Source organism: Lactuca sativa, chromosome 3, assembly GCF_002870075.4.
Source record: "Lactuca sativa cultivar Salinas chromosome 3, Lsat_Salinas_v11, whole genome shotgun sequence".
Taxonomy (NCBI): domain Eukaryota; kingdom Viridiplantae; phylum Streptophyta; class Magnoliopsida; order Asterales; family Asteraceae; genus Lactuca; species Lactuca sativa.
The window spans coordinates 120,238,732-120,257,090 of record NC_056625.2 but is presented as its reverse complement, the minus strand read 5'-3'; the positions used below and the strand labels follow the sequence as shown (position 1 = coordinate 120,257,090).

The following is an 18,359-nucleotide window of genomic DNA, read 5'->3' as shown; positions in this document are numbered from 1 at the left end:
ATTTAAAAAACAAATATGGTATTTTGGTATACCCGAATTCTTTTACTCCTTCCCGATACCCGAACTAACTAAATATTGGGCTTACCGTATACCCGAATTTTTATACACGATACCCGATCTATTCTACGTGAATTTGAAACGCTTAGGACGGGTAGTTCAAGTTTCCGTTATTTTTGACATTCCTAATTTGGGTCTCCATTTTATTCATCCATTTTAGGTATCCATGGGTCTTAAAAACTAAGTTATTGTTGACTAGTGGATTTTGATCTCTTAAGCTACCAATGTGACATGTCGTTACAACATGTTTTTAGTTGCAAGGTTATGCTTATGTTAATTGTACAAGACTAATGTACGTTGAATATATATCGATTGGTAGAACTTGTGAATTAGATATTGATAAAATGTGAGGAATAAAACATCCCTAGAAACGTTTGCTGACAGGAAATATAAACACCTACTAATGTCATGAACCAAGTTTTTGTTTATGTAATATCAAGCAAAAAAATCAAAAAACATGAAACATATTTTAAGACCATTGTTTTATAAACACTGCATGTGGATCAGCCCCACCTTGATATGGATCCCCAGATACATAGAATCCATCTGGTGTTACTAACCAATAACAATGTCCGGTACCCGATTCTTGAAATCTTGAACATATGTCACGAATGCGATTGTCATACAAAGCTAAGCTTTGAAATCTTGAACCCCACCAAAAGTAGCCATAATAAAGAGTGACACCATCTATCCTGGCACAAAAAGACCAGGTGTAATTTCCACCGAATGGAATGGTATGATTCCCAAGATCAGTATCTCCTGATTTGATATGCGCAACAATATTACCATAGACAGTACTCTGAACAGAAAGATCCCACTTTGCAGTAATCGTACATGAATGAGCTATCAAAGCGAATGAGGATGACAGTATTACAAAGATGAATACGTTATGCATTGTAGAACACTTGTCAAGAGTTTACATATCCTTTGTGCATGCAGCTTCTTTCTATTTATATGTGTTTATGAAGGATGGTGGCAACTGAACTTTGAGGGATTTCCGGATGAGTCATCAATGCCATTTTAATGAGGAAGGCGTTTCATTCCGATGGAAGATCATCAATGCCCTTTTAATGCCGTTTTCTAAATTCTCAAAATTTTAATTATTTTTTAAAAAAAAATTGTTGGTTATAATGGTGTTCGTAATTTTTTTGATAAATATTGATAGAATTAAAAAACTAAAAATTTTGAAAAATATATTAAATTTTGAAATAACACCCATTTGGTAAATATTTTTAAAACTATACCTATTTGGTAAATAATATTTTTTTCAAAAACACAATTTCTGTTAAAAAAACTCCATATTTTTTATTTGGTAGTTTTTCGTTCCGCTTACCTTTTGCGTTATATATTTTCATAGGTAATTCTATCATATTTCGGCTTTCTAAAGCTCATCAGTTTCATCGATAATTTTATATTATTTCGGTTTCCATTCACAACTATATGTTTTTGATGCAATGGGTGAAGAAAAAGATGACATTCATGTGGAAGCATGTTTGAGTTATGTATATGTGTGTATCTATTGATCTATTCTGTCAACACTCACTAATGGTGGTTGCTATGATAAAATTACCCTTGATACCATACCCCTGAATTTGTTGAGTTCCTTCAATACTCACCAAATTACCCTTCATACCTATTTGAGGATATTGCTTTGCCTATATTTCTTCCTGTGTAGGATGTAAAAAAAATTAATTTTATATATGTGAATATTAGGGATTTTAATCTTACAAACATTAAAGCATATTAATGGCACGCCTAAGGAAAAGTTTGTATGATTGATAGTAGGATGTCTATGAGGCGGTTTGGTTCGGTTATTGTTTAGAACCAAACCATAACCGTTGCAATCGGTTAATATACTTTATTAACCATTGGGTATTGGTTAATAATAGTTTTATTTAATGGTTTGTCGGGTAAGTCGGTTTTGTTACGGGTTACTATTAGTATAAATTAATAAGTGAAAATCAAGTCTCTTTCTTTTATTAGAGTAAAGTACAACAACGTATATTAAAATGCACATTTAGTCCGTATTTTCAAATTTTAACTCGGATCATCTCTCATTTTGTTTAAACTTGCATGCCGGATCCCTCAATATCTAAATTGACTATATTTCCCTTACCAATTTCTTTTAATGTTCTTAATTCATTTATAATGCTTTTTAACTTATTTATATAATTACTAGATGTGAGACTCGTGTACTACATGAAACGACTAAAAAAATATCATGGTGTAAACATTTAACATTTTTTAAAGTAATTTTTGAAAAAAATACAAACGAAATTGTGAATAATTAAGTAATTCAATCTATACAAATACAAAACTATTGATATTTTTTAAATAATTGTGTTGAATCTTTACTAATAAAAAATACTGACATTATTATGAACCGTAAATTTCCAAAGACTTGTTTGGATACAACATTAAATGTCATATCATTAATTTTACTGTCATTGTCTAAAATTAACAATTTTAATCCATCTCTGGTTTTAACACCGGACAATACAACATACAACTACCCATAAGTGAGCACTGGATGTCTAAAAAACAATCTCATATTTAATAGCGATTGTTCTTGACTTTTGTTTATTATTATCGTAAAACATACATCCAATGGAAATTATCCTCTTTGAAATATGAAAGGGATCATTTTATTCGAAGGCGGCAACAAATTCTTGGAATAAATGTAAAGTTTCCTATATTGCTTTCGGAAAGTATCCATGTTTCTATAACACAATTACCCAATGCTATAGCCTGTAGACCCGTTCCATTTCACAAACCGCATTTCTAATCAATATTCCTTACTAACATAACTAGAACACCGACTTTAATACTAACTTATGAGTTGGCTAGCCTGACAGTTTAAGACCATTTAGAACAGCATGTGAGTATAAACTTTCAGAAAAGTTATCGTGAACAAAATCTTATTGACAAAGACTATCTAAAGTGAAGTATTATTTTTCAGATACCAAAAGTAATGATTACAAATGATTGTTTACTTCTTGAATGAATTCATTTTTCGGTGCAATGATTGCTCTTTCTTAAAAAAACACAAGATTATTAGTATATTGAAGAATAGAAGGATATACAAATTCTATAGCCATAAACAAAAAACACGCCTCATTTTTTACGTTGAATAGTTGTCATGATATCAAAAACACGTCATTGTTCAACTGTTAATAAATCAAATAGTTAATGAAACTCGCTCTGTAGAATTTTCCTGTCAAAATCGAACTCGTCGGCTAAGCAGTTATCACAGTCAAAAATATAATAGTGGTCACCGGCCGCTATTTGAAATCGCGGTTCTCGCGACGGTATAGCGGTGATATAGCGTTTATTTATTATTTAGAATATATATATATATATATATATATATATATATATATATATATATATATATATATATATATTAAACTATTAATTAATAATCATACTTTAAAGTTCAACCCAATCCAGTTAATTAGTTAATCAGTGAATCATAGTTCACATATCATATTTAGTTAATCATACTTCACATATCATAATTAGTTAATCATACTTCACAAACCGATTACCAATGCCCCATTTAATCATACTTTAATACAGTTAACAAAAAAACATATAAAATACTTACTATTTTATCATACTTTAACACAATTATAGTTACCAAATGAAATGACTAATTAATTTGATAGTTAATCATAATGTAGTACTTCAAGTTTTCAACAAAATTAGCAAGACAACACATAAATGGTTTCAATGGAAGTCATGACAGTCATAAAATTACAATTTTATTCAATAGAATGAAACAAAAGTCTTGGTTTAGGCTAAGAGAAAACAATTTTCTTCAATGGAATGGCAGAAAAAATGCTATTTGATGTAAAATAACTAAAAAATGGAATTTATTCATATAGCGGCTATAGCACCGCTATAGCGGTGACCATAATCGCGGTAATAACGCTAAATCGTGGCGCTAATAGCGTCACCACTATTTTGTAATAGCATTTTCTTACATCCGCTAACCGCTATAGCACCGCTATTGACTAGATAGCTCCTCGGCATACCAGTTAATAGTAATAACATAAAGAATATCTTGAACCCGAATTACTTGTAAAATATAACGAATATCTAATTAACACAATACATCAAAAAATCATTTAAAAAATGCATAATATTAATTAAGTTATTACAAATGACTTATATCATAAATTGCGTGATTGTAAATCGAGATGTCTATTCTATTTTAAATATAAATAACATTCTAATGTTCAAACTAAAACAAATGCAACAATTTGTTTTGGTTTACTCCAAAACTAGAACAATATATTTTTATACTATTTTAATCCAATTTCACATATTTTCTTATCAATAATTAATATGAGAATTTGAACTATTAATATTTCTTTAACAACTTAATTCGTAATTAAATAACTACTCAATTACATATAAAACTCACTTTATGAAATAAATAAATAATTATAAATTTAGTTGACAAGTAAAAAACAACATGATAAATTGGTGTTGGCCTTATAGTGTTGCGTCATGGGCTCGGTCCTTAGCCCAGTTTTGGTTACCGGTTTGGCCTTTCCGACTGTGCATCTTTTTCTACTAGGGTTTTAGTATTTAAGGTGAATCCATGCATCCTTTGTAAGTAACACTTTTAGTATTTCTCACACAAGTATTGTAAACCCTAGCTCGCCTCTACAGTGGAAGTTCTTCATCGAGCTCTGCTGAGGCTTGACTATTTTTGAATCATAAGCATTACTTTGATTCTATTTTGTGTTCTTTATTCTATTGTGTTTGATTTGTTTGTTCAGCATCTTTACCTGTGAAAGATCTAAACGATCTAAGTTTTCATCTCATCAATTGGTATCAGAGGAGGAGGCGTTGTATTTCATACACATCTCTTCTGTTGAAGAAGTAATTAGGGTTTTTCCGCATTGATTGATATTAATTGAGCCGTCAGTCCATATTGGCGATCTCATTAATTGTCGATCTTACTCTAACGATAAATTACAAGTCTGATCTTAAACAGGTAATCGATCAAACGTCATCACGATGTCCATGGATGATTCTCAAACCAATCCAATCAACATCTCTAACAACATTGGTTCAACAACAAGGATTCCTATCTTGTATACTCAAGATTATGATGTTTGGACGCATCACTTTGAAGATTATGTGATCGGATCAGAAGATAATGGGTACTTGATCTAGGAAGCTATCACTGTTGGCCCATTCGCTCACTCAAGCACATCAAGGCCTTAAGGATGAATCAATTTATTTGCAACGAGACAATCTTAAACTTTTTAAATAACGAAATGTTTTTTGTTTGAGTGCTAAAAGAGTTTATTTTAATATCACTCAGTTGCATCTCGATTGTGAAATAGGAAAGAAGATACATCGCATGATTTTACCCTTCCTTGAACTAAAGGAGGATGAAGTTGATGCTGAAGCTTACAACTGTGAAAACGTTGTATCTTCTGATGAGGTCTCACCTGCATACAAAATGGTCTTGACAAAATTGAGTCCTACATAAAGTCCAAAGACCATAAGGACATGCTCAAAAATCTGTTAGATGAGAATGATAGATTGAAGTTAAAAACCGAAACTGTACAAAAATTTAACTCATTGAATGCCAAATTAAGTTCAGAAAATAAAATTGATGTTGAAAACGCATCTGAACTTAATGAGGATGATGATCTGAGTGAAATTTCTGTAGAAGATTTGGTGGACTGTTCAGAATTTGTCAAAAGCGACCCTGAAACTCACAAAAATCTGATGTCTGAAAATTTCGTTGAGTTCGCTCGCTCGTCAACAGACAAGACCAAAATTCTCAAAGCCAAACTCGTTGTGTATCAAAAGGTACAAACCACTCCAAATCAAGTCTATACAGTTCAAGGAGTCACTCCTCAACAGACAGCAGAACTAACTGTTATGGTGGAAGAAGACAATGCTGCTGGATGTGATGAATTCTTCTGGTCAGCGCCAATAGACAATGCTGATGAGACAAAAGGCCTATCTCAGAAAACCTCATGGAGAGTGAAGGGGAAGGTATGTGCCTGAACCACTGAATGAGCCTGCAAAATATGATGTGCCAAGTACTAATGGCACCAAAACGTCTTTCGGCGAACCAACACTCACTACTAGTGAAACATCTTCGTCTAAGAGAGAAAGCAATGCTCGTGTTCCGAAGAAAATGGCTAACATCCACAACAATCCAAAACAGGTGGCAGATCGAAAACACCAACGAAATCTAAGATACAAGAAGAATCTCTCAGAAAGAAAACAGTGTTGGAAATCTCAAAACCCTCATTATGTCAGGTACGAAAGGACGCATAAGTCTCGAGAAGAATCAAGAAGTGACTGGAAGGATAGTTTCGGTCCACAGCAGGTGAGGAACCGAAAGGAAGGTTTCGGTCCGACGCAAATAAACAAACGAAAGGAAAGCTTCAGTCCTCACAGAGTCAACAATTGAAAAAAAGATTTTGGTCCTCAACCCAACAGCAACCGAAAGAGCGGCTTCAGTCCTCAGCCCAATATCAACCGAAAGAGCGGTTTCGGTCCTCAACCCTACAAGCTCAATTAGACGAACAGAAGATCCAATGTCACTTCTTAACCCAACTCTTCTCATTCTAATTCTTATCCTTCAAAAGATATAAAGGGAAAGGAAAGCTCTTTCTAGAAGATGACAGACGTCCAAAAGAGATCCAAAAGAATGCAGACATCAACACCTCAAATCCTACACCTACTGAATCTAAGTCAAATAAAATTAAAGTTTTCACGATAAAAAGAAAAGATGAAAATACTTTAATTAAAAGAACTTATTTGGTTGATATTTCTCTTACCATTCTCTGTCCTGTAAAAGGCTCACAAGGACCCAAGAAACTTTGGGTTCCTAAATCTGCTTAATATTTTGCAGGTTATTTGTAACGAGCAATTTGACGAAGAATGGTATATTGATAGTGGCTGCTCGCGTCACATGACAGGAAGAAAGGAAGAGCTGAGAGAGTTTCGGTCTCTCAAGGATGGTGGAATCATGAAGTATGACAACAACTCGTTTGGGACTATCAAAGGCTACGACATGATTACGAATGGTGATTTCTTTATAAGAAAGGTCACATACGTTGAAAGATTGCAACACAACTTTATCAGTGTATCACAGCTGGTGGTTGGGACCGGATTGAAGGTATCGTTTGATGATGAAGGCTCAGAGATAGTCAAGATGAAGTCCAATAACATTCTATTGAAATCAAAGCGAAAGGGGGAAATGTACCCTTTAAAACTCAATCCAATTCGGGGGAAACCGACAGTTTTCTTACTCACGAAGGCTCACTCAGATGAAAGTTGGTTATGGCATCGAAGACTCTCTCATCTTAATTTCAAGGATATCAACAAGATTGTTTTAGGAGATCATGTTCGAGGTCTTCCAGTTCTCAAAATCGACAGAGAATATCTATGCGCAGCCTATGAAATGGGAAAGCAAAGTAGACAAAGTCATCCCTCTATTATAAATACAAAGGTGATAGAACCATTGGAGCTATTGCACATCGATCTGTGTGGTCCTTCTTCCATTGAAAGCATTGGTGGAAACAAGTATACTTTGGTTATATTGGACGATTTCTCACGGTTCACATGGGTGTCTTTCTTGAAGCAAAAATCTGAGGCTACTCCAAAGCTCAAGCTCTTCATAAAGCAGATAGAAATTCAACTGAGAAAAGTTGTTCGTAACGTAAGAAGTTACAAAGGCTTGGAATTCAAGAACAAAGACTTTGAAGATTTTTTGGCTGAGAAGGGAATGACTCATAATTTCTCAGCCCCATATACTCCATAGCAGAATGGAATCATTGAAAGGCGAAACCGATCTCTGTGTGAAGCAGCTCGAACGATGTTATGCTTCGCGTCCTTGCCTTTATATTTCTGGACTGATGCAATTGATGCTGCTTGTTATAGCCAGAACAGATCATATCCAAACAAGCGATTCTCTATCACTCCTTACGAGATCTTGAACAATCGCAAACCGAATGTGAAATTCTTCCATGTGTTCGGTTCAAGATGCTTCGTCTTCAACTCTAAAGAGAATTGAAACAAGTTTGATGCTAAGGTTGATGAAGGAATATTCTTAGGTTACTCTCTAAATTCTAAGTCATATAGAGTTCTAGACAAGCGCTCTAAGAAGATTGAAGAAACATACTATGCTACTTTTGACGATAGCTATGTTAAGGAGATGAAGACAACCGAAGGTGCAATGCAGGATATCTTTCCAAAGACCAGTCAAGTTACAGTTTCTATCTCAAACCTTTTCAAGCAATATATGCTTCTTTTCGATGAGCCTCAAACAACAATTGATTCTAAATCAAAGGCGAAAGACAACAAGGTTGATAGTCAAAAGCAAATCATCGACGATGCTGCTCAAAAGATGTCTGATGATCATCCTAAAGCAACCGAAAAGCCAGACATTAGTGAACTTTCCAATGACCGTCCTTTTCTCCAGGGGGAGGGACCGTCTCCACAACACGATCAAGGTTCTTCATTTCAGGGGGAGAATTCAATGTAACAATCATCAAATTCTACTGAAAGTCCAAACAAAGGAGAAAATTCTAATCCAGATACTGAACAGGTATCATCATTCCAGGAGGAGAATTCAATGTCACAATCATCAAGTTCTACTGAAAGTCCAAACGAAGGAGAAAATTCTTATCCATATACTAAACATGTATCATCATTCAAGGGGGAGAACACCAATGTCAATGATGATGACATACTGTCAGAGTTGAAAGAAGAAATCAATACAGAATTGGATCCCTCTTGTGATCCAAATTACCCACCTCTTATTAAATGGACCAAAGATCATCCACAAAGTCAAATCATTGGGGAATCTTCAGAAAAGGTGTTAACTCGATCTCAGATCAAAGCGAAACAAGCTGCACTCTTTTCTCAAGTAGAGTTTTGCATGTTCAACTCCTTTGTTTCCAAAGTTGAACCCAAGACTGTTAACTCAGCACTTGATCAGTCTGATTGGGTTCAAGCCATGCAAGCTTGAAATAAACAAAGTATGGTGCCTAATTCCAACTCCAAAGGACGCTTCGGTTGTCGGTCTCAAATGGGTATTCAGAAATAAGATGGATAAGGAGGGGTACATGATTCGTAACAAAGCTCGGTTGGTTGTGAAAGGCTACTGTCAGGAAGAAGGTATCGATTATGAAGATACTTTCACTCCTGTCGCAAGATTAGAGTCCGTTCGTATCTTTCTCGCCTATGTTGCACACAAAAATTTTGAAGTCTATCAAATGGACGTCAAGTGTGCCTTTCTCAACGGAGAACTTGAAGAAACTCTGTACGTTGAGCAACCACTAGGCTTCGTGAACGAGAAGTATCCAAATCACTGTTACATACTTGACAAAGCATTATATATGGCCTAAAACAGGCTCCCAGAGCATGGTATGAAACTCTAACTCGATTCTTAAAAATATCTAATTCAAACAAGGTTCGGTTGACCCAACCTTCTTTCGTAAGCAAGAGGGTAACCACCTTATGATAGTCAAAATTTATGTTGATGACATCATCTTCGGCTCCACGAATCCCAACATAATAGTTGAATTCAGAAAGTTGATGGAAACTAAATTTGAGATATGCTCAATGGGTCCAATTAACTTTTTCCTTGGCTTAAACATTAGACAGGGACCCGAAGGCATTTTTATCAAAGCTTACACCCTCGTTGGAGAAGCCAGCTGCTGACATGACGCTTTATCGTCAAATGATTGGGTCTTTAATGTATCTCACAACTAGTAGACCTGCCATCATGTTTTCAGTCTGTTATTGTGCCAGATTCCAAGCTAACCCATGCGAACCTCATATGCAAGTTGTGAAGAAAAACTTTCGCTATCTGAAGCGAACCTCCTCTCTTAGTATGTGGTATCCAGCCAACTCAGGATTCTTTGTCCAAGCGTTCTCAGATGCTGACTTAGGTGGCTGTGGATTGGATCGTAAGAGTACCACTGGAGGATGTCAATTTCTCGATGGTAAATTGGTTAGCTGGCAGTCAAAGAAACAAACCAGTGTTTCTCTATCCACTGTAGATGTTGAATACATCGTTGCTGCATCATGCACATCACAGGTTGTATGGATACAAAGTCAGCTTAGAGATTACGGGCTGAACATGAAGAAAATCCCACTATATTGTGACTCTGAAAGTGTAATTAGGATTTGTCACAACCCAGTGCAACACTCGAAGACTAAACATATAACACTGGGGTATCACTTCATAAAAGATCACGTGGAAGATGGCAACGTGGAAATTCACTTCGTAAGGACGACTGATCAACTGGCAGATATATTCACTAAGGCTTTACCTGAAGCAAGCTTCAACAAGATTTTGCAAGGCCTAGGAATGATGGAAGCAGAATCAATACCAAAATCGCATTCGCTTCAATAAAGGTAAGGAGCGAAATAGAGCGAACCGAAATGAACCGAAAGTTCGGTCTATTGTGGGTGAAGCTCGACCAAGAACCGAAATAAACTGAACGTTCGATCTGTTTCGGGTTCGGTCCTTCTGAACTTGTTCGCTTCTTTTTCTTATCAAGGCTTTTTGATTGTATTCCTTTGTACACTCTTTTAAATACTTCTTTTTAAATTTTATTTTCATAAAATTCAAAAATATTTTTCTTTTTCGTTTAATCTTAACAGTTCTCACAAAACACAAAAATATTTCTTCTTTAGCTTTTAATCTAATGCTTTCTTTTGTGTAAGTGTGACTCTCGTTGATGAAGCTCCAGACGGTATAAATACTCTTTTATATACTTTCTTTGTGTCTCTGGAAGCATGCTGCTGCATGTTGACCAAAGCCTCAACAGATTTTCAGTGATGCCTTAATAACATGATACATACAAATCATGTTTTCCTAATCTAGGCTGTTACATTCATTCTAATCATGAGCTACCTTACTCTTCTCATATTGATCTTAGAGTTTTCTGCTTGGTCCTTCTTTTATAGCAGAGGTACATTCGTTTCTTATACCACCTATATCCATTTTCTTCATTTCACTTCATCTCACCAACATAACCCTTGAGACTCTCAACATTTACCACTGAGGTTTATGGTTACACAAAAATCTGTGTTAATGATCTTAGTTTCGTGTCACTACGTACTGAGTGAAACCCACAATTCAACAACTTTAATGAATTGACGGTACAACATCACTATATTACATTTTTTTTTATATGAAATCTCTTTTTATTTTGCGTGATTCTTCTAAAAATTTCTATTACCAAGATTTTTTCTTCCCCAAGGATCCAATTAATTTTTTTTAGATTTCTTATTTGCCCACAAGTCAATAAATATCTTCCCTACCTACTTGTTCAACAAATCACATTGGTCTCACAAGTACTTTGTTCAGTTTCGGTCTTATATTAAGTATCGATATGATGAATTGAAGCGAAAACCACCCATTATAGCCTTAACTAAAAAGATGCCTTTCAATACTTCTTAACAAGTAATTAATCGTTATTTAATGGGAATCCACACAAACACTTTAAAGTCTCTCTTGACTTTGAAGGAAGAGATTCGTGCCCAAAATCATTTGCTTTATGTCTTTTTAAGACATCACAATTTGTCACAAAAAGTTTGCTTTATTTCTTTATCTTTTACACTCTATGCACGAAAATTTTGATTTTCCAAAATCTGGTTCTATTAATGGTTCCCTAATTGTTCCACCTTCGTTTCTTCAAGTATTACAATGCTCAATAAAGTTAAGGCCGACTCAGTAGTCATCCAATCGTTTTGACGATTTGAAAAAGTGTTTTTTTATGGAATGGCATGTAAAAGGAAACGTCCTTTCTCTTTCCTGTGTCATCATCGGGTATGACAACTGTTCATCCGTCAAATCAGGCGCAATTTTCGAATTAATCCAAGATATCAGCCGTATTTTTCTCTCTCCTACTTGTACGTATAAAAGGTTTTAGCACGCTGATCTTTACCCTTTTATCACTTATAAAACTCTCTCAAAGAGAAAAGGCGATTCATCTCACTGTTCATCTTCCTCTCCAAACTTCAACAATGGCAGACTCCTCTTTAGTTCACGGCACATCTGTTCACTCCAGCCTTCTCACAATCAAACCTCAACAAAACTTGATCATTGATCTTACTCCCTTCATCTATGAACCCTACATGTTGTATGTCGTTGAATGTCTCAAGTACTCGCCTCTGGTCGATGCTCTGTCCAAGGTCGAAGTTGTTCCCATGTCCTGCCTCTCACTCACCTATTCAACTGCTTACTATGACAAGGTCGTTGAGCGGATTCACATTGAAATCCACAATGAGAAGACCTCCATCTCCAAAAACCGCTTATGTGCCCTAATTGGTCTCTCTCAAGAACCAACTTTGGTAAACCCGGAATCGATCACTACAGGTCAATTGTTCTCCATGTTCTATCAAATGGGTTACACTGAAACCCTTGCCACCATTACCAAGTTCAAGAAGTCCTGCCTTGCTCCTCAATGGAATGGTCTTTTTACTATCCTGTTCAAAGGACTCTCTGAGCGAAGCGCCGACTCAGATGGAGCAAGCAAGTCATTTATCACTATGCTTTATGGGCTACATCACATGATCAATTTGGGTTATGGAACCATCATCTGGCAACAACTGGTTTAAAGCCTGGTTTCTTCATCAAGACACTCAGAGATCTCCTGTGGGAGGTAATGGTCCATCATCACCAAATGGGCAATGGATCATCTCCACATTCCAATCATGGCAGACTCTCTTCTCTCCTCCATCGCCACCTTTCATACCACCAGATTATCGTCATAAATCCCACTAAATTTTCCTTCATTGGATCGATCCCTGATGCCATGCTTGCATGTGTGTCTGAAGCAAGCAATGTTCTTCAACAATACAGGAAACTTCCTTCTTCTGGTCCAAGGGAACTCACACCAGCCATGTTTCGCTCCATTGAAGAGGCTGATAAGCCAACAAAGAGGGGAAAGAGAACCGAAACCCAGAAGGAGGGGAATGTCGCTAAACCAACCAAGGGTCAAACCCTCAAGAAGCACAAATCAGACAAGGTTGCTCCTTCACATCCTAAGCAGAAGCAACAGAAGAAACCCACTCAGAGACTCATACTCCAATCTTCAAGCGATTCAGACTCAGAGTACGTTCCTCCTAAAAACAAATCCACTGCTCCTTCAGAATCTGACAGTGAAAGTTCTGATGAGGAGGCTTTGGGTCGTGGTGTTACCCCGCCTCGCTCACCTACCTCGAAAATACCTGTTCACTCCCGACCCCCTTCACCTCCACCCATTTCTGTACCAATCTCCATCCCTCCAGTTTTTTCCATTTCTACCTCTCATAAGTTAATCATACTTCACATATCATAATTAGTTAATCATACTTCACAAACCGGTTACCAATGCCCTTGTTAATCATACTTTAACACAGTTAACAAAAAAACATATATAATTCTTACTATTTTATCATACTTTAACACAATTACAGTTATCAAATGAAATGACTAAGTAATATGATAGTTAATCATAATGTAGTACTTCAAGTTTTCAACAAAATTAGCAAGACAACATACATGGCTTCAATGGAAGTCATGATAGTCACAAAATTACAATTTTATTCAATAGAATGAAACAAAAGTTTTGGTTTGGGCTAAGAAAAAACAATTTTATTCAATGGAATGGCACAAAAAAGTGTTTTTTTTTTTGTAAAATAACTAAAAAATGGAATTTATTCATATAGCGGTTATAGCGCCATTATATCGGTGATCATAATCGCGGTAAATAGCGATAAATCGTGGCACTAATAGAGTCACCGCTATTTTGAAATAGTGTTTTCTTACCTCCGCCAACAGCTATAGCGCTGCTATAGCATTGCTATTGACTATATAGCTCCTCGGTATACCAATTAATATTAATAACATAAAGAATATATTGAACCCGAATTACTTGTAAAATATAACTAATATTTAATTGACACAATACATCAAAAAATCATTTAAAAAATGCATAATATTAATTAAGTTTTTACAAATATTTCTCTGCATAAACATATACCGACTTATATCATAAATTGCGTGATTGTAAATCGACATGTCTATTCTATTTTAAATATAAATAACATTCCAACGTTCAAACTAAAACAAATGCAACAATTTGTTTTGGTTTACTCCAAAACAAGAACAACATATTTTTATACTATTTTAATCCAATTTCACATATTTTCTTATCAATAATTAATATGAGTATTTGAACTATTAATATTTCTTTAACAACTTAATTCGTAATTAAATAACTACTCAATTACATATAAAACTCACTTTATGAAATAAATACATAATTATAAATTTAGTTGAGAAGTAAAAAACAACATGATAAATTGGGTAAAGTCCTTTAATGATAGAAAAAAAACAGTAGACAACTTTAAAAATAATTAATATTATTAGGTGGCATTTTAATATGGGAACTGATTTTTACACAACATTTTTACACAACATTTTTTTCTCGATACACAACAATTTGTGCTATAAAGTGTTGTATTGTACAACTATATAATGCATAAATTATTGTGTATGACAAAAAACTGTTGTTGTGTACAAATCACTTTCTTTTTAATATATATAATGAAAAGAAGAGGGATTGATTGGGGGAAGGAGGACATCGTCTTCTCCACCCTACAACACCATCAACCACCTTTATACCCATTATAGTCACCACCATAACAGTACACTTTTTCCCTCCATCACAATCAACCATTAGCCACCATTACACATCTTTCATTCTCCATCAACACACCATCATCAACCCTTGCCACTTACCTGCAGAAAACCAACCACAATTACCACCATTAACAATCATCATCACCACCTATTCAAGCGACCATCGATCATGATTAGACCATCACAAATTTGCCAAATAAACACCAAAAATCAAACCTAAATAAACCCTAAACCTGCAAATGAATCCTAGCTAAACACTAAACCTATAAATTGGAACCCCATGAGTCGCATGAGAAAAAAAAATATTTTGATCGACACCTCTGGTGGATCAAAAGTATCACCTCCGTGTGTATCATTTACATTCATCAACCCACCCTAAGAACGAAGGGTTGTCGTTAGTATGTCGCCTGTGATGATGTTGCTGCAAAGAAGAGGGGGAGTAATAGATACAATGAGAAAGAGACAGTGGTGGTCCAGTAGGTATTTCAAGGTGGTGCTAAGTGGTGGTCTGGTGCTCGGATTTTGATTTCAAGGTGTCTCGTCGGTGGTGGAATTTCTAGATAAATAGGGTGGAGTGGGTAGGGGTTTGAGATACCGAGTTTATCTTTAACATTGAGAGTTGGGGCCATATCTATTTTTTTTTTTATTTTTTAAATTAATAATAACTAGGAGGTATCCCGCAATTTGCAATGGGAAAAGGTTTAGGTCTCATTTTTCATATACAACAACTTACTTTCTTTTTATGTTTTCTTATCCCAACAGCAGGATGCAGGGATCCATGATGTTCTCAAGAATGTTAGGCACTATAATTGCCTTTTTGCTGGCGGTGCTTGTAATTTCATTCTGGTAGGTTACTTGACTGTTGGCACTACACATTGAAGGGGGTGGTTTCGTCTTTTCCCTAAGTTTTTTTCTTCTTGAAGCAATTCTGAAGAAATCTGATGATTGTGAGTTTCTTGTGACAACAAGTGCTTCAGTTGCCTTTATTTGTCAAGTGCTTCAGTTTCCTTTATAGACCTATTGCTTATCTTAGGAGATTGTTGCTTATCTTAGGAGATTGCTTTAGTTGCAGTTAAGAAATAACAATATTCTTTCATTTACTTGTTTATTATGATTACATGCATTTAGGTGCTTAGTTTTGAAGGAATTGTTAAATCTTGTTTCTTGTTTGCAGGTGTTTCTTGGTGCTCTTTATACACTTAGCCCTTTTGACTTCCTACCAGGATGTAAGTTATCTATTCAATGTTGTTTAATACAAAGGTGTGCAATTTGTACCTTTATTAACATTTAAGTTTCTTCTTATTATTTATTATTTTTAATAATTACAATTGGTTTATTCTAGATTGGAGCCCGTGATCATCAGTTGTACAATGATCTTGATTACATTCATTTATGCTATTTTACGTATTGTTGGTTGTTGTTTTGCTATTGCAGATTGTTGTTGTTGTTTTTGTTGTTTTGTGATATTGCTACTATTGTTGTTTTTCTATTTTGTGCTATTTTGCTATTGCTGTTTTGTTGTTTTAATAATGTAAATTGAATATGGTATTTGAAATAAGTTGGAAAATTTTAAATTTTAATTTTTTTTAAATAAAATGAAGTTAGCTACCCATTTCCGTAGCTATTTATTTCCGTAGCTATTCCGTAGCTATTTAGATCCGTAATTATTCCGTAGGTATTCCGTAGGAAATCCATATCTATTTAGTTTCATAGGTATGGTGACTACGGAAAATTCCGTAGCGATTCCGTAGCTAATCTGTAGCTATAAAAATAGCTAAGGGCCATTACTCTACAGGCATTTTTCCGTAGCAATTCCGTAGCTATCTGCTTATAGCTATGGAATAGCTATGGATTGTGCTGTAACTATTGCATCTGTTTTCTAGTAGTGATGTAGTTATTCTAATATCATTTAGAATCCATTTCAGTAGCTACATATGCTTTATAAAAGCAAAATGTTCATTTCAAACATTTTTAACCTTTTGCCACATTTATAACTTATTCCAAATATTATGGATTCTTGTGTTTACTCACTGCTATGTCAGCTAAACATGGTGTTTAAGATATGTATAAAGGATTGATGGAACCTTTTAGACTTGTATTAGTTTAGATAATTTTGACCATTTTCTCATTCAAGCGTCGTGCTCTGCCTAACGGTGTTTTCTTGAGTTTTAGGATATAATTTTAGTAACTTTCATGTTTTGAAGGTAATATAAATATTCAGATATGAATGTATCTTTCATTTTTGTTCTTTTATTATGTTTCTATGATTTCATTTCTTTTTAAATTTAGAAAAGTTTTATATTTTTGAACCAAAACTTGTCATATTTTGGTTAAAACTTATATCCCATATTTTTATCAGCTTATTCTAAGCTAATCATATTTAATTTGTTAAACTAAAATCAATTTTGTCAAAAAAAAAAAGTCAACAAACTTAAGCAGTGGAGTTTTTTGACAGCACCAAAACATAACATGTAGCCAACTTCAAATAGTGGTAACTTTTACATATGATCTCCAAATAAGTTGAATAAACTTGTTGTGCCTTCCTCTCGTAACCGACAACATTATTGGCTCAAGAATGAACCGATTTAGATATTTATAACTCAAGTTATGCAGCTCTAAATATAGCATCTAAATAAGTTAAAATGTAGCCTTACAAAAATTCAGCATTTCTAGCTTTGTGTACAGTCTTTCCTCAACTTTGTAAAGTTATAAATTCTTTATAGGAAATCGGATTTGGTTGATTCTTTTTCCTATGTGTTCTTTGTTATTTTCACTACAAGGTTGAAGAATATTTGCTTCATTTATGCTAAAGTGACATAGCCTAAAACATAAGGAATAGTGTACTAAAATTTTGCGCTGATAAAATAAACCCTTTTTATGGTTTTTTTTTTTTTCGCTCCAATGATGGATTAGATGGTAGTTGAAGAATTACATGTATTTTAAACTTAATGTTATTATTTACTAACTTCAATGTCATTGTTCAAATTTCTACGACCTTATATATAAATACAAATCAATAAGTATTTTTTGTCGTTCTTCATTAAATGTTGGAATTAGTGATTCCATTCCATTTCTAATAAGCATTAGGAAGTTCTATGATTCCTTACATTGATACTCAATACTCAGAAGTTGTACCGTTTATTTGTTAATTACTTGCATAACCATATATACTATGATGCATGGAAACTTCTCTAAGGTTGCCGTTTCCGTTTCCGAAACTCCATGGAAACGGATACTCCATGGAAACGTTTCCTGGAAGTATCGGATATCATGGAAACGTTTCTGCGAAGTTTCCTTAAAGTTTCGATGAAGTTTCCTAGCCGTTTCTATTTTATTTTAAGGTTTACATGGGCTTTTTTAAGTTTAAATCCAAAAAAGACTAATGGGTTGTTGTTTTTAAGGGTGAAAACGTATTTGGTATTCCCTTAAGTCCCTAACCGATCGTCAATCAAAGTCTCCCCTGTCGTGAGTCGTCTCCTGTCTTCTCGATCAAAGATGATTAGTCGATCACAATTCACTAGGATCGTGAATCATCATTCATCACCATTCTTGATTCTCTTAATTCCTAATCACATCATCGATTATGGCTTCTCAAGAAACACAAGGATCATCA

General features: G+C 34.7%; 1 protein-coding gene across 1 annotated transcript; it reads right to left on the bottom strand.

The window, feature by feature from the left end:
- Positions 1-526: 526 nt before the first annotated feature.
- On the bottom strand, positions 527-952 carry LOC111902388 (S-protein homolog 5-like). The gene has a single exon (XM_023898227.1). The coding sequence runs from the start codon at positions 950-952 to the stop codon at positions 527-529; it is 426 nt and encodes a 141-aa protein (XP_023753995.1).
- Between the last annotated feature and the right edge of the window lie 17,407 nt (positions 953-18,359).

Excerpts from the sequence above, each read along its gene's own strand:
- LOC111902388 (XM_023898227.1), bottom strand. The coding sequence starts at position 952 with ATGCATAACGTATTCATCTTTGTAATACTGTCATCCTCATTCGCTTTG.